This window comes from Octodon degus, unplaced genomic scaffold (assembly GCF_000260255.1).
Source record: "Octodon degus isolate 3935 unplaced genomic scaffold, OctDeg1.0 scaffold00036, whole genome shotgun sequence".
Taxonomy (NCBI): Eukaryota; Metazoa; Chordata; class Mammalia; order Rodentia; family Octodontidae; genus Octodon; species Octodon degus.
Genome location: NW_004524612.1, coordinates 13,265,020 through 13,283,452, shown reverse-complemented (window position 1 = coordinate 13,283,452; position 18,433 = coordinate 13,265,020). Strand labels below are relative to the sequence as shown.

Genomic DNA, 18,433 nt, shown 5'->3' with positions numbered 1-18,433 from the left:
GTCCTCTAGGTGTAGGGTTTTTTTGTTTGTTTTGTTTTTATAGCTATCCCAAGAACCTACCTTCCCGATTCGTAAAGGATGAAAAGTTACTATTTGGCTAAGGACCCAATCCTTTGTTTTGGGGTTGTGGTGGTAATTATGACCCCATAAAATCACAGTGTTATTATACAGGGGAGAAAAACTGGTACAGTTGGTAATAACAAAAGTTTCAAGCACAGCTTAACTACTGACAAACTATAGTAACTACTAATCTGCTACTTCCAACCACAGGAGCAAACTTTAAAGTTATATAACAAAATCAAATGTGGCATATGTTTACGTACCATGTAGATCATGTACTTGTATGCAGTGATTTTCCCCTCAGTGGAGTAATTCTATCCTTTTGTGCAGGGTGGAGTGGTGTTAAGATGGGTAGGGGACAGGATACAGTGATGAAGGTCAAACGTAATAGAGTCAAGGCTGAAAGCCAAAGAATGATAACCCGAGTTTTGGGACACTGCAGAACACAGAAGGGAAGAATGAAATAAAAGGCAAAGGAGTAACCAGAAAGGGAAGAGACAATATTTACGCCCTTGAAAGTTTAAATTCAAAAAGTATTTGAGGAAATAGAGAAAGAAAATCAATAGAAGAAAATGAAAAAATAAGAAATCTAAACAGTGAAAATAAGACATAAAACAATTTATACCACACATCTTTTATTTCAGAGGAAAAAGAACATTTTGAAAATGTTGTATTTAAAATAAACAGTAAATTATTTAATTTATTATTTAAAATATTGCAGTAAATTAATTGGGTGCTTAAAAATAAATTTCAGGAGAGTGGAAAATCAGCTTCAATTTGTTTTTGTCCAGTTACCAGGGATCCTGTCTCTTCCAGAGCACTGGACCACTCTACACCTTTCATAATAAGCAGCAGTACTCTGTCACCTCCACTATGGATGATTTAAATGAGGGGTCAAAAGCCCAAATGCTGACAGGGACCAGGTGGGGAAAGTGGGTGAAGCTGGCTGGATAGGGACTGTGGCAAACTGGAGAACAAATATCTTTCCCACGGGAAGCAGCTGCTATTCAGCTCAGAAGTTTATTGCCATGCAGGAAAGTAAGCTATGTGTAGCCAGATCTTTTTAAAAAGCAAAAGTGGAGCCAGTGGTGGTGGTACATACCAATAATCCCAGCACTAGGCAGGCTGAGACAAGAGAACTGTATAATGAGTTCAAGACCAGCCTGAACTACATAGTGAGACCCTGTCTCAAAGGATTGAAATAAATAAATAAACACATAAATACAAAGGCAGGCAATGACTTACCAGAAAAGGAAATCATGAAAACAACTCTCTGTATGGCAGCATCAAAAAGAATGTATTTAGGAAAAATTTAAGAATAAATTCAATCAAGGAGCTGAAAGACTGGTACACTGAAAAGAACAAAACATTGGGTTGGGGAAATAGCTCAGTGGTCTAAGCACCTGCCTGACAAGCACCAGGACTCAGGTTTGATCCCTGGTACTTCATTCCATGCCAGCCTTGGGTGCCAAACAGGTCACCAAAAAAGGACCTGGGGGTGCATACCTATAATCCCAACACTGGGGAGGCTGAGGCTAGAGGATCACTATGAGACCAAGCTGCACAGTACGAGGTGATACTACCAAGAGCAATCTACAGATGTAATGCAATACCTATCAAAATCCTAGCAGCACTTTGTACAGAAATAGAAAACATCCCCTAAAATTCAAATGGAAAATCAAGGGATCCAAACAGTTGAAACAACCTTAAAAAAGACAAATGCTGGAGGCCTCACAAGGACCAATTTCAAAACTTTGAAAGCTGCAGTAATCAAAATGGTATGTATTGTGGCTTGGGGTTTTTGAAAGGGAAAAAGTACAGTACAGGACACATGTTATAAGAATTTTTTATAATCACTCAAAGAAATACATACAAGAGTTCAGGAAATTGGTCCACACACTAAAAATCAAACCATACAGCTGAGGGCCTGGTTCCTAATATCCTGCATTAATCCAGTTGAAAACCTAGAGCCCATAACAATGGCTTTCACAAGTCCAGCTGGAGGCCTAGAGCTCACAACAATGTTTTATGCAGGTCCACTTCACAGATCTGTGCTGGAAAGGCCCAAAGGTCAATGGTGGAAGCTAGAAAGCCTATGCCAGCTGGATGAAGGATTTGTGCTAGCAGGCTGAGGGATCTGAACTGGAGTCAGGAAGCAAGGCTCAAGGTAAGAACCAGAACTCCCCCCAAAAGCACCACAGCCATCCTCAGTAACAGTGAGGTCCTGAGCTCCTCCAGCAATAAGGAAAGCTGAGTTCTCATCAGGAAAGCCAATGTGACAAGCTTCTCCATGAAGCTGAGCAGTGCACCATCTTTCCCTCCAAAGCCAGGAAGCAATGCTCAAAGTGAGGACTAGAGCTCCCTCAAAACGAGTAGTAGCCATTCTCAGTGACAACAAGGTTAAGATTTCCTCCTCTGACAAGAACAGCCAAGCTCATCAGGAAAGCCAGCATGACAAGGTCCCACAGCAGAATACCTCAAGAGAGCTTCCAACAGCTCCAACAGCTTCTCCAAACAGCTTCCCTAACAGCCTCTCTATAGCTTCTCCAGTTCTGCCTCTTATGCTGCTGGCAACAACCCTCAGGTGGGCATCCCACTCCTAGCACCATGCTGGTTCAGTTCAGCTGTGTGTAACAAGTTGACCACCAGTTAAAAGCCCATTACAGTATGGTACTGGCATAAAGAGAGACACATAAGCCAATGGAATATGACAAGAGAGCTCAGAAATAAGCCCTTGTCTATATGATCAGTGACTTCCAACAAAGATGCCAAGACCAGGCCATGAAGAAAGGACAGTCTCTTCATCAACCAGTGCTATGAAAACTGGATGGCCCCCATGCAAAAGAATTTGTGCATTTCCCTTATACCAGGTTAAAAATATAAATCAAGATAGATCAAAAACCTAAATATATGACATAAACTATAAAGCTCTTACAAGGAGGCATAGGAGAAAAGCTTAGCAAAATTGTATGTGTTAGTAATTTTTTGTAGGATTCCTAAAGCACAGGCAACAAAAGTAAAAAAGATAAATGGGACTTCACTAAATTTCAAAACTTATGTGCATCAAAGGACATGATCAACAAGATGAAAAGTCAATCTGTGGAATCAGAGAAACTAGTCTCAAGTCCTATAGCTGATAAGAGGCTACAACACAATTTCTCATGTGAAAGAATTGCAAAGGTAGAAATCTCAATTTTTATGTGAAATTTCCCAATTTGTAAACATCAGCAATTGTCATGAGCCTATAGCTTCCTGCCTAGCAATATCCCCCTTTGGTAACAAAAACACCAGATACCCAAATGTGTCCAAGTGACCACTCTTCATCTACCATGTGACTGATCCAAGTTGACCATGCTGGTCTTACTGCTCCTGCCAGTGATGGATTTAGGGGTGCATATGCAATTCTCTGATGAATAAAGGGTGAGAAGATTCTAGAGAGTTTCAGGAACGTTTTATTTTTGATGTTGGGTCACCTCAGGATAAGATCCTTTGAAGGAAGCTCTGATAATAGCCTCATTTTGTCTCTCCTTGACCTGTCTTTTCTGAGTTGTTCTTTCTCTTGGTCTACCTTAAATTCCAGGATCACACATCTGATAGGTAGGAATCTTGCCACAGAAATCAACATGGCCCTCAGCAGTGACAGTTTCTTTAACACTGATAAGACTCTATGTGATCAGTTCCAGGATGCGATCAACCAGATTATAACCTGCCCAGGATCCCTTGTTTATACAGCAAAGCCCCTCAAGTCTTGCCTCAGTGTTACTGGTGACAGCTTTAATACGGCTCTTAGACTTATCAGCCTGTATGGACCCACTGAAAATAAATTCCACTCTTACACCACATTTCCCCATTTGAGGTTTTTCTTGGGGTACAAAGCTGAACCTGCTCTGTGGAGACCCCAAGACTCAGACATCTGGCCTAAAATTCTAATATGCGCAGCTGTTGTAGTCATTTCCCAACCAGGAAAGCCACAGGAAGACCAGAAAGATGGAAAGGGTCTAAGGCCACTGGCATAACCAGCTGGAGAGTTGTTTTTTTGAATCTCCAGAATTCCTGTTATGGGAAATAATCCACCCCCTTATTGTTGAAATTATTTCAAGTGTCATGTATGCATTTGTAGCTTAAAAATCATAATCTATATACAGAAATAAAGAATGTATGAACCAAATAAAATGTCTGCAGCCAAATTTGGCCTTGGGAGGGGTAGGGAGTTTACTGTCTTGCCCTAAGCACTGTTTCTTGAAGTTCTCTCTGTATTATTCAGACCAACTAGGAGTCCCTCACTTTCCTTGTTTCCATGGTTTCCACCTTAGAGGAGGTCCATGCTGTCACTCTGTTCCTACCAAGTATTTCTTACACTGATTTCTTACACTGTTCTGTTCAGTTACAATTCATCTTATCCTTGTAATAGTTCATCTGAAAGCTGCTTTGTCTGATAGTAACATACTACAATATCTTTCCTTTGATTAGTATTAGTGTGATGTATCATTCAATCTTTTTGTTTTTATTTGTATGTTTATATACATACAAAAAAGTGGGGTCTTTGAAGGTATGATATAATTACATCTTGCTTCATGCAATCAATCTCTGCCTTTTCCTGCATCTGCCAATTTCTAGTTTGCTGCTTTAAAAAGAAAGAAGGTCATTCCTCCATTAACAGTTTGAAGGTGTTGGAAACTTGAATTCATGTTACTGTTGAGATGGGGCATTTGGAAGGTAATTAGGATTGGATGAGACATCATGGGGGTGGACCCAAGATGACGTTGGTGGCATTATTAAGAGGAGGAAAGACCTGAGCTGGCATGCTTGCTTGGTTTGGCCATGTGGTGTGCTCTGCTATGTTACAGTGCAGCAAGGATGTTAGCACCTAGCCAGTACCATGCTCCAAGACTTTTCAACTTCCAGAAATGTGAGCTAAACACTTACAAATCTCTATTCTTCAAAGATTATCCACTTTCTGATTCTCAGTTACAACAGAAAACATGTACTTCCTTTTATCTTTGCACCTAAGAATTGTTTTTGCAACACAACTTTAAAATTATCATTAATTACATCAATTTAATGATGATGCCAAGCAGTTTGGAAATCTGGCAGTGTCTAGATTGGGGAATATAATGGGGAATTTAGAGGTAATAAGGATGAAAGCCTGTCCTAATCTGGTACTGCCTATGTGACATAATTTCTATTCTACCCTGATCTTCCTTAAGGACAGGGTGCCTGAAGGGCAGAAGGCCCTGTTTAGGTGGGCTAACTAAAATTGGCTGGCTGTGATGTGCCCAGCTGCCAGAGTGACAGCCTGATAGCCTCTAACTTCACTGTAATACTATCTACATGTGAAATGACAGCCCCTTCCAGCCCATGACACCTGTCAGTTGCCACAATGATGACAGGAATGCAGGCAGGCAGGCAGGCAAGCAGGCATAGAAAGGCAAGCAAATGGGCAAGCAAGTAAGTAGGCCCAAAGAAGGGGGACCCATACTTTGGAAGATCTCAGCCCTTTCTCAGAACATTCTTCCTTTTTATCAACCTACTCCCTTTATTTCCTTTATCTTAGATCTTTGACTTCTCTACCCCAATGAAACTGATTTGTGAGACTTTGTCCCAGTTTATCCTATTCTTTGACCAAGAATGAACCTTGCCTTATTGGTCACCTGGGGCTTGGTCCTGTCTGCTGATTCTGCAATTCCAAGAGGAGAAGGAGGACCAAGTTTGGGGTCTAAATTGGTAATAAGAACTTTCACACTAGTCTTTTACAGTAGTCTAAGTAGTGTGCAAAAGACCTGAATTTAATAAGTTCTTCTGAATATGTTCTTTCTACTAAAAGAAAAAGCAAAAGTTAGTGACACATTGATTATACTCACCATGACTTTTTTCCTGCTTATTTCTAGGTCTTAGTCACCTTCTTTCTATTATGTAAAGAATAAGACAATTTCAGAGTGTATGAGCTGTATAAACTTGAGGCAATTAGTTCTTTGTTTGAAGTTTTTCATGAAAAGATAAAAGTTCCTAAGAAAATAAGTTAATACACTTTGTATCCTTATTTGTAAAATATTCACTCAATACAAGCCAAATGCCAAAAGATTCCTACAAAAAGCAAACAGGTAATAACACAAAACTTTTTGATGAACTAAGATAAGTTAGTAGTATAAATGGGACAAATTAATATATATTGAAATATTTTTGCAACAGTGGAATGTGTAAATGGAAAAGCATTTGAACTTTTCCTTACTTCCTACTTATGTCTCTATTTTGCTTTTTGTGTGTGAGCATACATACATATAATGGTACATCAGTTTATCAACTTAATTTGTTCCATGATTTTAGGGAAGATGGTTGCGTTTGTGTTTGTATGGGGAATGATAGGTTTTGATGGTGTTGCAGCAGAGAAACAGGTAAAAGGAAAAGGGGAAAGGGGCTTTATTATAGAGGGAAAGGGGCTTCATTATCTTGGAGGGCATGGAGAAAATTTGGGAAGAAAAGGAATTCTGTGGACTGGAACAAAGGGAGGCTGAGGCTTTTATGGCCTTTGCCAGGGGTGGGCTTTGAGGAGGATGTTTCCATACACCTGAGGAGCTGACTAGGGCCTTCCCTGAGGTGGCGGGAAAGGTAAAAGGTAATGAGTTGGAGAAGAAGTGGGGAGGTGGTCTCTGGGAAGATAAGCTATTTTTTTAAGGGCTTCAGCCATATTGGATGACCACCATAATAATTCAGCAATTCATACTAGGGCCATAATCTATCAGGGGACATGGCTATTATCATGGTTGTCACCTGCGTAGAGTTTGGGAATGGAAGCTACATTTTGCTGAATGCTTTTGTTTGCAAACAGAAGCATCTGTGAACCCAGGCATTACTACATATGTTTTCTGTGTGTTTCTCATTTAAAAGAAATCAATATTTGAGCTTGTGCATCTTATTTCACTTAACAGTACATTCTCAAATTAACATCCATGTACTTACAAGTTCTTGTTGGGAGCCATAGAAGCTAGAAAATTGGTCAAATGTGTGTGCCTCTGTGCCTAAAGCAAACAAGCTACCTCAGTCCTGAGATAAACAGCCTGTCTGGTTAAGGTCAGCCATTACTCACTAGGCAACTTTGTGTCATGCATTACTAACTTTGCAAAAGTATAAATAAAGGACCATTTTGTTGTGAGGTTGGGTTTGTCTCACCTACTAGGCAGACTGGCCACCACCTAGCCCAACTTTTGTCTTCTTTTTTTTCATTCCTGCTGCCATTTCTCATCAGGTAGAACTGAGACCAATGGATCCCTACACGTTCTATCATTTTCACTTATAGTTGAGGAAAGAGGCCAGAAGAATAGTGCTCAACTACGCCCCAGCATGCCACTGATTAGTGCTATAGCTTAAAATAAATCTCTTCCATATTTCTGTGAAGCCTGGAAAACCACATTGGGAATGGTGGCATACACCTACACTCCCAGCACTCAGGAGGCTGAAGATTGCCCCAAATGAAAGGCCAGCCTGGGCTACACAGTGAGTTCAAGGCCAGCCTGAATTACATAGTGAGATGCCTGTCTCAAAAAAACCTGAAAACAAACAAAAAACAACAAAAAGCTTGAGAACCTCACTGGTTTAATGTTAACCTTTATATTGGAGGTTAAAAAAAAAAACCCACATATTAATAAGCACTCTTCATCTTTCTTTTGATTTGTAATCTCATTTGGAAACTGTGGTAAAGCATCAATGAAACAAAGACTATCTGTTAAGAACAGATAGCAATACAGACCACCTCACCAAAAGAGTGGGACACATGTAAAAAACAAGGAAGGAAAATGAGACCAGAGACAAGATTTTCCCAAGTGCTGGAATTATAGGTGCATACCACCATGCCCAGCTTCCTTTTTGTTAAAATTTATTTTTTAATTTTAGGGAAGGGTCTACAGGGTGTTCAGGGTCTCACTACTAGATCTGACTGGTGGTGATCTGCCTGTTACAGCCTCCCAAGAGCTGGGAGTACAGCTGTGCGCCACTATACCCAGTCTCAATTGCTGTCTCAGCGTGCCCCAGGGGCGGGGCCGGCATGGCAGGCCTGGGGATCGAACCCCTGACCCCTGTACCTGCTTGCAGGTGCTTTAATCCACTGAGCTATTTAGCTGGCCCTTAGGAATCTTTTTTTTTTTTTTTGATAATGGGAATTGAACTCAGGACCCTGCTCTTGCCAGGCAAGCACTTATTCTACTGAGCTATCTTCCTGGCCCCCATGCCCAGCTTCCTGATGAACCTTCTAAGTGAAGATTCCACCATCCAGTGTATGATTCACACTTGTAATCCCAGCAGTCTGGGAGACACAAAAGGATCACAAGTTAGAACTCAGCATTATCCGATTTATTGATAACCTGTCTCAAAAGTTTGAGGTTCCTGGAATACAGGGTTTTATCGGTTCTACCTGTGACTTTTTAAGATATTGTTGCTAAGATTAATTTTTGAACCGGAACCCATAACTGGAGACCTGGCAATTTGTTGGGTGGTAAGTCTAGAATGTCTCTCAAACTTTACTGTATCTGAGAACCACATAGAAATGCAGGTCCCTGGGCATCTCCCCCAAGATGTGAACGGAACTGGGCCAACGAATTTGCTATTTTTGGCAGTACTGGGGCTGGAACCCCGGGTCTTCATACTGCACTATACCCTGGTCCCCTTCTTTTTAAAAATCTGGGCTGGCAGAAAAAAGAAATAATAAATAATAAAAAATAAAAATCTGACACAGTATCAATAGAGCTGGATAATTAATGGGTTCCAACCGTGCTCTTCTGTTTCAGTCTCCCAGACTGCTTGGATTATAAGTGTGTGCCATCATGCACTGCAGATGGTGGACTCTGCATTTGGGAGACTCACCAGGAAGCTGGGCGTGGCAGCCTGCACCTGTAATCCCAGCACTCGGGAGGCTTAGGATGGAGGGTCACCACGGATTTGGGGGCAGCTTATGGTACACAGTGAGCAAAGCCTGCCTAGGCTATAAAGCAAGACTATGAGAAAGGCAAGAAAGAAAGTATTATGGCTTGTGTCCCCTTAAAGCCTCATGGACCCATAGCTGGGGCTTTTCAGGTGGCAGGATCTAGAGTGTGTGATGCTGGAATCAAGAGTGTGAAATTATTAAATTAGCCTACTGATTGATTTGGCATGGCTCTGGGAGTGGATAATGGGAAGACCTCTTCCCCGGGTGTGAGTGCTGCCTGTCCTAAGGGCAGGTAGCCTGGACAAACTGTAAGGGCCAGAAAGAGGGCAGCTGGGGTTGCTTGTCACTGCTTGCCGCTTGGCTGCCTTCTGCCTGCCATGGACTCTGTCTCCTCTGCATACCCCTCCACTGTGCCACGCCGCCTCGGAGCCAGCCACTGTGGACTGAAACCACTACAAACTGTGAGCCAAAATAAACTATACCTCCTTTAACTTTGGGTGTCAGATATTTTGTCTCACAAAAAAAAAAAAAAAAAAAAAAAAAAAAAAAAGGGAAAAAAGAAAAAATCTCCCCAGGTGACTGTGGGTGGGCCATGAATTGCATATAAGAAACACTGGAAGCAGTAAGAATTAGTGATACTCACCTGCGAGCAAAGGACTATTTTGAAGAAAGAATAAAGAACTGTACAGGTTCTGAGATTTTACCTGTCTTGTAAGTCAACAAGGGAGGAGGCTGCAGATTCATGGATGCTGGTAGAAGACATGAGAATCCTAGTCAGAGAATGAAGGTTGATTTATTACCAATGATAGTCACGGCACCCTTGGAGCCAGCTTCCTGAGCCTCATTTCCCACAAGTCTCTGTGATGAGGGATACTGCAGCTTGCACTGCAGGGGAGAAACCGAGACCAGGAAACCAGAATGTTAGGCTTTCCCTGGAGGGAGACATTATTTCTATCTTCTGAAACTGTTTACTAAAAAAAAAAAAAAAAAAAAAAAAAAAAAAAAAAAAAAAAAAAAAAAAAAAAAAAAAGGCTGCCAGGAAACCAGGAGCTTATATATAAGGCACCTGTCAACAGAGACCAGGACTGGAAGCACAGCAGGCAAAAGTTATCTTATATCTGCAGCACATAAGCAGGAATGCAGAGCTGGAGGGATTCTGTTCACCACTGACAGGAGTTTAGGGTGGCTCCTAGTTGCCCAAGGCACCTTTGCTTAACTCCTTAATCCCCATTTCAATGGGGCCCTGGTTGATTTCAGGAGCACTTTCCCGTCGTTGTCACTTTAATCTGGGCCGGCCTGATGGCTCAGCAGACTAAAGCTCCAGTTTAGGCAGACGCAGGGACTGGGTTGGATCCTCAGTGTCCTGCCAGCCCCGCCCGCTGGGCGAGCTGAGAAGGCGACTGAGACTGGGCATGGTGGCGCATGCCTGTAATCCCAGCACTTGGGAGGCTAAAAAGAGGAGAATCACTGCGAGAACGATCTACTTAGTGAAACCTTGTAGACCCTGTCCTAAATACAGAAAAAGTTTTTAAAAATCTTCAATATATCACCCCGACAAGAGATAGTATAGCCACTTTACTTCCGATGAACAGGATCTTGGGATTGTGAGTTATCACCACAGGTCAAGAACCAGAGCCTGTCACCGCCCTCTAACCTCAAGTGTTTCCCTGAGGCCAGCATAAAGAGTGACCGAACCCAGTACACAACGATTATTACAGTGGGAACGCGTCACTAGGAATCCACTGCCAGCTCTGAGGGGCGAGGCCAGTAACGGTGCCTTAAGAAGCCCCCACCACCTCGGAACCGGGAGGTTAAGATCCCCGCCTTCTCCCATTCGCAGGCCTGAAATTTCCAGGCAGCGGTTAAGGAAGGGAATCCTAGACCTCAACTCCTTCTCAAGCCGAAACAGCGCCCGAACGCGAGCTAGCCCAAAGGCGCAGGGCACCTGAGCGGAATCTTCCGTGCTCGCCTCAGCGGAAGTGGGCGGAGCCTCTCCAGCGCGCCCCTCGCGATTGGCCAGTGATGCCGTCGCTCAGCGGTCCCACCGGAAGGGGCTAGGCGACGCCCTTCGCTCGTCTTCTAACCGCCAAAAGGGTGGGAGTGGCCGGAGTGAAAGTTGCCGGAACCGGCTGTGGAAGCGATGGAGTTGAGTCCGGCGCCGTTGTCTGGGCCTGCTGGCTCCTTCAAGGAGGAGCTGCTCTGCGCCGTCTGCTTCGACCCCTTCCGTGACGCGGTGACTCTGCAGTGCGGCCACAACTTCTGCCGCGGGTGCGTGAGCCGCTGCTGGGAGGTGCAGGCGGCGCCCTCCTGCCCGGTGTGCAAGGCCCGCGCGGCGCCCGCCGACCTGCGCACCAACCACACCCTCAACAACCTCGTGGAGAAGCTGCTGCGCGAGGAGGCCGAGGGCGCGCGCCGCGCCGGCCACCGCTCCCCGCGCCTCTGCCGCCCGCACCGCGGCCAGCTCGGCTTCTTCTGCCTGGAGGACAAGGAGCTGCTGTGCTGCCTGTGCCAGGCCGACCCGCGGCACCAGGGCCACCGCATTCAGCCGGTGAAGGACACCGCCCACGATTTTCGGGTGAGGCGCGCTGCCGAGCACGCGCTCGGCTCGGCTCCGCTCCGCTCCGCGGGGACCCGGGCCCCGCCGCTGCCGCCCACTGGTGCCCCGCGGCGGTGGGAGAGGGGACGTCGCCCGAAGCGCGCGCGCTCCGAGCGCCCCGCCAGCCCTCCCTGGGGCCCGGCCTGGTGCGCCCTTTGCCACTGAGCTCCGGCCCGGGTCCCTGTGAGCAGCACGGGTTTGGGGGGCGCACGCGCTATAGAACGTGGCGGGAGCCCAGCACCCGAGCTAGGTGCGGAGCCTGCCCCAGCCCTGTCGTCCTGCCGGAGCTGGCAGCGGGGCGGGCGCTGGCTCTAGCCCTAGCCCGCTGGTTTATTCTAGGTCGCCCGTTGGGGTTCTCAGGCCTGGAGTTGCAGTGGCTGTAAATAAGCCTCGGAGCAACTTACAGAGCGAAAGTAACATTTGGAGAAGTCTTTGTTGTAGGAAGGAAAAAGGATCAGAAAGTCGGTGTTAAGCTGCTTCCGACTCTTGAAAACATTGGGGCTTAGCTCATAGAGATACCGTTGTACCCTGGCAGTTTTTGTCTGCCAAATTTTTAAGTTGAGGGTGTTGTGTTAGTTACTTTTCTGTCGTTGCTAGGACAAAATACCCGACACCCAAAATAAAGGAAAGGTTTATTTAGTGCACAGTATATGGAGGTTTCAGTCCCTAATCAGCGTCACAGAGAGAACCCAAGTTACAGAGCAAGTAACTATAATCTTCACCAGAGGCCTCGCTCAGCCCCCTGCTGTGGTCATAGGCTTTGGGAGAAGCTTGTCTCATCCCTGCTCTTCCCCTGCTTCTAGAGCTCTGGGCAGTTGGCTTTGTAGATGCTTAGGGGTCTAGGTGGCTACTGACCATTGTCAGTGGACTGAGCACCTACTGTGTGATTATGTGTCCAGTAAAGGAGAGAACAAGCAGAGACATTGCTTTGGTGGAGTCCAGTAGACATGGCTGAATAATCACATGAATGGTTCGGAAATTTTAAGCCAACATTTCTGTGAAGGAAGGTTTAAGATGTAATGAGATATTGTAAAAGGAAGACCTGCATCAGTCTGGTGAGACATAGAAAAAAGTCAAAAACTGGTATCACAGACACTGAAGGCCCAGAGAAGTGAGGGACAGCCAAGGAAGTGAGGGACAGCAAGCAGTGGTGGTGGGATGTAGGGCTGGGGAGCAATAAGAGTTATTGCCTATATCACACATAAACTATGAAACCCAAAAAAGTTGATGGATAAAACCCAAACAAAACTAAAATCAGTACAATTCTAGTTAAAATCTGATTGGCAGGGTTTTATTGTGCTGAAGGGAAATCTCTGGTCTTGGCCAAGATCCTTTGGATTAATTCTGTCTTTACTCTATTACACATGATGACTTGATTTGCCAGCCAGTTTCCTGTTTGAAGAGCTCTAAAACTCAGGTGACCTGCTTGACCTACATTTGGCTCCAGCACATCCTCCTGTGCTGAGTATATTTCTGTTTTCTCGTTGTAACTTGTTCCCTTTTTTTGATCTTTGAGACCCAGTACCCAAAACCTGCATCTTAAAGAAGTAAAGTTTTATTTTGGTTCATGTTTTTAGTCTGTGATTGTAAAGGGTTAATAGAGTTTTGTGCCTTAACTGTGGAAAATTATAAAAACCCCTTGTGCTTCCTGTTATCTGCTCTAAGAAATGTGTTCTCCCTTTCGGCTCAAGGCTGTTCAGCAATAAATAACTGTTTCTTGTCAAGGCAGCAAGCTAACACAAACTCCCTCCCCAACCATCTCCTATACCGTAGTCAGCTTAAGATATATCTTATAAAAATATACACTTATCACTAAGCTGTGAAAGACCTTTTAGTTATAAACAGTTTACAGCTGTGTCAAATAAATGCAGTTTCTGTTGTTCTGTGCTAGATAACAAATTTGCTTACCAAACTGGATGTGATTTCTGTTATAAATACCCCCTTGCTACCTATGTTTGGGGCGATCAGCCTTCTCCTGCGAGAGAAGTGGCTGATGGACCTGAGCTTAGTAAATAAAAGGCTCTATTCAAATTTCTATCTGGCTGATTTGGTTCCTATGCAGAGCTGACCCATAACATGATCAGCTGGTTTCAAGGCAGGACCACATGGCAGAAGGGGCATAGCAGATGAAAAACCGATGTGATGGTATAAGGAAGCAGAGAGAGAGATAAAGGGAGGGTCTGGGAGAGAGATAAACTCTTGCAGGCCACATCACCAGTGGCCCATCCTCCCCTCCATCTCCCAACTTCTGTAAGCCCCATAATTTGGTCACTTTCCAAAGGCCCTCTGTATGAGTGGAAGAGACTCTTAGAGGTCTAGATAAAGAAGTGTAATATTCTGTCCCTGGTCCCAAAAGACTCATGTGCATACCTTTATGTAAAATTTATTCCATCTTTTAAGAGTTGCCAAAATCCTAACAGTTTCAGCATTGCTGAAAAGTACTAGAGCAAAATCCCTTGAGACATAAGGCAAACTCTCAGCTGTAAAATAAATAGGCAAACCCCTGTAAAATAAAAAATAAATTATACACTGCTAACCTAAAATGGCACAGCATACACATTCCCATTCTGAAAGGAATAAGGAGATGTAAGCCAGTGGAACCAAAGTAAAGCCAAAGCCCTACAATGTAAACATTAATTCTTATAGGTCCTTGTCTAGCACCCAAGGCAAGTTGTGACATGTAGATTCTAAAGGGTTTGGGCAGCTCACCACTACAGCACTGCTGGTGGTTGTAGCCTTTGTGGCATCACTCTTGGCTTGGCTTTAGTCACTCTTTGTGGTTTTTTTCAGATCCTCCACATTCCTGACTTCTCAATTTCCTGGGGTCTTTGCTGGACTTGGTTTTACTCTTACAGCTTTATGCACTGACCTTTCAGGAGCATATTGTTTAGCTTCCAGTGCCTTCATCTGAAATTTGTATGGAATCCTTTGACCTTACATCTCCTACATTCTTCATGCCTATAAAACCAATACCAAGTGGATAGGGCCAGCGTTTGCCACTAACTCCAGTAGTAGCTAGGTCTTTTTGCATAATGGCTGCAGGGGCCTCTGAATGCGAAGATAGCTGAGTGAAGATAGCTGAGTACTATAAACTCAATCCCAGGAAGCCAGTCTCCTCTTCAGCCCTTCTTGAGGAAACTGTATGTCTCTTCTCTAAAAATAAATAAATAAATAAATGAAATAAGGAGGAGAGGAGGAGGGAGGAGGAGGACAGACACACAGACAGACAAACAGAAAGAAAAGAGCGGGGGGGGGGGGAGAGGAAAGAAAAGAGGTTTCATCTTTTTCACCTTTGAGTCTTCAAAGAGTATGATCTTTGGGATTGTGCAAATGCCCTCAAGGCATTGTTTGTAAAATCACATGTAAAATATTTGATTTCTATTAATGCTCAGCTTTTCAGCAACCAACATGTCCTCTGCTCCAAATTTGCAGGGAGTTCTTTTTGGTGAAACTCAAACTTTTAAAATCACTCAGCAGTGCCATTTGTTCTTGATTCTCAATGTACAGCTGGCTAAAAATCCTCAAAAATATCCATATCAATTTCAAGGCAGAAAGTTTGGCTGCCTTGAAATTTCCTGTGGCAGATAAATTAGTTCATTGCCCCTGTCTTAATCTTCTGCAGTCTTGGGACATGACTAAATGTAGGCAAAATTTCTGCCACAACATAAGAAGCTTTCTTAAAATATAGAAAGCACCAGGCATAGTGGTACATGCTTGTGATCTCAGGCATGAGAGGCTGAGGCAGGAGGATCACTGTGAGTTCAAGGCCAGCTTGGGCTGCATAGTGAGTTCAAGGCCAACTTGACCTACATAATGAGACCCTCTCTCAAAAAAAAAAAAAAAAAATGTGTGTGTGTGTGTGTGAGACACATACACAAGGATAATGAAAGACCTCAGGTACAAAAGGTAGGAAGCCAACCTAAAATTCATAGTGGCTCTTCTGGAAGTCTAAGGATATCAGAAACAATTGAAATTTAAAAACAAAACTGGTAACCAGCATTTAGATGTGCTGATATAAGTATTTCACATGATTAAGCAATATTAGAAGTTGGGAGAGGATAGGGTAGGGTGGGGCATTTTTAGATGAAGCCTCAGTGATTGTCTTCACTCTGGTAAATGACTGAATCAGCACCTGTTGTCTGGCCTACGTATGACTGCAAACCAGCACAGTTTAAAAAACTGCAAAGAGCCTGTGGCCGTGTTGTCTTTACAGGGATCCGGGACACAGCCTGGGCTAGCCCTAGGCCTCAGCAGGATACCCTTCTCTGTTGGACCTGTGACTGTCCTGTCAGACCAGGCCCCTTTGCTTTCTCAGCCCTGTCTCCCTGTCTCACCTATACTAGCAAACAGCAGGGTGCTCAGTTAGAGGAACCCCAATGGCCCTTTATGCTATTAAATGGATGGTTCAAAGCCAGAAGTACAATTACCATTCATCTGTGCCTGCAGTGCTTGGCAGTACTGGGTTCAGTGGAGTCAGTAAATGCTGTTGCTATATTCATGTCAAAGTGGAGCTACTGCTATAAATGCATGTTGCCCTCCTTTGTAGCTTCTAGTCCTAACCTGCCTTCCTCCTCCTCCTCTATGCAGGCCAAGTGTAAGAACCTGGAGCACATGCTGCGGGAGAAAGCCAAGGCTTTCTGGGCCATGCGGCGTTCCTATGAGAACATTGCCAAACATAATCAGGTGAGTGGGCTTGGCTGAATGGGGAGGGATATCTGGGGAAGCCGGGGAGAAGCAAGCAGGCTTGGCGCTGGCTTTGACCAGTGCCACCCACAGGAGAGCTTTTGACTTAGAGTTGGCATCCTTAGTGCTGATGGCCTTGTAGAGCCAAACTCTTGGGCACTGACTAGGATGCTCATCTTAGTTGCATAGCATAGTTATACCAGCAGCCACAGGTGTACCCTACAAAGCCACTTTTGCTTTCTATACTGTGACTTAAGAGTCATTTCATTATGTGTGCATCGCCTTGTCTTGTGCTCAGGCCGATGATGACCTGGAACTCCTTAGTGATTCCTCATTTCCATTTGGCCCCCATGTCTACTCCATGAACAGTCTTGTTCCATCTTCAAAATACACCAGGTCAGAACTGCACTGCTCATCTGGCTTCCCTTGCACCTGTTTCCTCTGCACGGGAGTGATCTTTTGGAAAAATATATCGCTCTATTCCAGCCACCCTGGCCTGTTTCTGAAACGAGGCAAATCTGTTCCCTGGGTCCAGTCCTAACATCTTTGCCATTAAAATCTCAGCTCCTGTATACCTTCTGAGAAGTGTTCCTTGATTACTCCCAAGAGCCCTTCTCTTTCACTTGATGTCATGTCTCTTTGGTGTGTGTTCTCCAAGATACTTCGTTACTGTTTTGTTCTCCTCTTACTTGAATATAAGGACAGTGGGCACATCGTTTATTCCCAGTATCTTGAAGTTCTAGGCACACAGTGGCCAAAAATGAACCTGTGGCTTTAGGCAGACTCCATGGTCAGGTGTTAACCAGGCTCTTTCCAAGCCCAATACTTGACTTTGGAAGTATGGGCACAGGAGGCCTTAGCCAGGGCAGCACTGAGCAGCCTGAATCAGGTATATCTGCACAGCTGGGCTGAGTATAGATGGGCAGCGGTTACTAACAGCAGTCACTTCAGGAAGTGCCAGGTCAGAGCTGAGGAAATAGAAACAAGGTTGCCTGAAGCTGAGGGATGGAGTGGGAGGACCCCATGGAAGGTGTACTTTCAGATCTAAGCCTGTCTCCAGACAACCTCTGTTAAACTAATCCTCAAAAGGAAAGAAGACAGTTTCTTTTTTCTGCATTTTTTGTTTACACATTCAATTAAGATAATACATAGAGGCACTGAACAGAAACCATCCAACATTTCTGGTGTCTCAGAGACCAACAGACTGACTTAAGAAGGAATTTGTACTTTTTCAGTAAGTTATTTTGCTGTGATATTTCAGACCTATAAACATATAGTGAAGTCCTATCTAAGAATGAGACCACTACTCTGTCATTGCTGGAAGTTAACTTTAGAATTTTTTTCTAGTCATCGTCATGGACAAATGGGACTTCATATCTTCCCTTTGACTTGTTCCGTGGCCAAAGCCACTAACTGGCTGGCTGTGGACAGGATGGGCTGGAGGTCTGTTACCTGCCCAGCTGAGGCACTGGAGGTCTCTGAGGCGTTATATAGAGAGGCATGAAGCCTCTAGAATTCCAGCTTGATCGTTGATTTTCCTGTCAAAGTCAGTGAATAAAAGTCGATGGTGAAGCCTGGGTCTCTCTTGGTGTTTACTGCTTTGCTGTGGGGCCCTGATGACCATTGGTGACGGAGATTGGAACAGTCGCTCTGACACTTGCTCAGTTTTCCTGCCTCACCCTCTTCTTTTGCATCCTGAGATAGAATCACCTGAGATCCCACTCTGGCTACCCTGTACGCTCGCAGTCCTAGTAGCCTAAAGTTGCAGCGTGTTACCTATTGCCCTTTGTGTTTCTTTGATTATTGCTAAGTTTATACATCTTGTCATAGCACAGTAAGGCCCCTACCTACAAACATTCGAGTTGCAAACTTTCACAGACACAAATGGACCTCACATTATGAACATTAGTGGATGCAAACAGATGACAGAAGCAGCCCAGGCGTCTCTGGACTTTGTCACAGTTGTGCTGCTGTGTGCTTACTGCACAGTGTGACTGTGTAGTAGTGCAGTGCTAATCAGAGCCAGGATGTCCAGAACCAAGAGGAAAAGCTGCGGTGAGGAGGAGGAGGCTGCAGGCAGTGCAAAGCCGTGTGTTGTGTCCGAGACGGGTAAGGCTCACTTTGTGGGACTGATGCGTGAATCCGACTTAGGAACATTCTTGGGGAAAGGGACTGGTTTT

General features: G+C 44.4%; 2 protein-coding genes across 2 annotated transcripts in view; one reads left to right on the top strand and one right to left on the bottom strand.

Annotated features, from left to right (window-relative positions):
* Ptk2b (protein tyrosine kinase 2 beta) overlaps positions 1 to 10,888 on the bottom strand; it is a 129,166-nt gene extending 118,278 nt beyond the window's left edge. The window contains exons 1-2 of the mRNA XM_023714723.1: positions 10,771 to 10,888; positions 9,679 to 9,859 (exon numbers count right to left, since the gene is read on the bottom strand). The gene's annotated coding sequence lies outside the window, so the exon portion shown is untranslated. The remainder of the gene's footprint in view (positions 1 to 9,678; positions 9,860 to 10,770) is intronic.
* A 151-nt stretch (positions 10,889 to 11,039) lies between these two features.
* The window catches only part of Trim35 (tripartite motif containing 35), a 16,096-nt gene continuing 8,702 nt past the window's right edge, over positions 11,040 to 18,433 (top strand). Inside the window, exons 1-2 of the mRNA XM_004630742.2 lie at positions 11,040 to 11,549; positions 16,158 to 16,253. Coding sequence (XP_004630799.1) covers positions 11,115 to 11,549; positions 16,158 to 16,253 — 531 coding nt within the window. The 5' untranslated portion in view covers positions 11,040 to 11,114. The remainder of the gene's footprint in view (positions 11,550 to 16,157; positions 16,254 to 18,433) is intronic.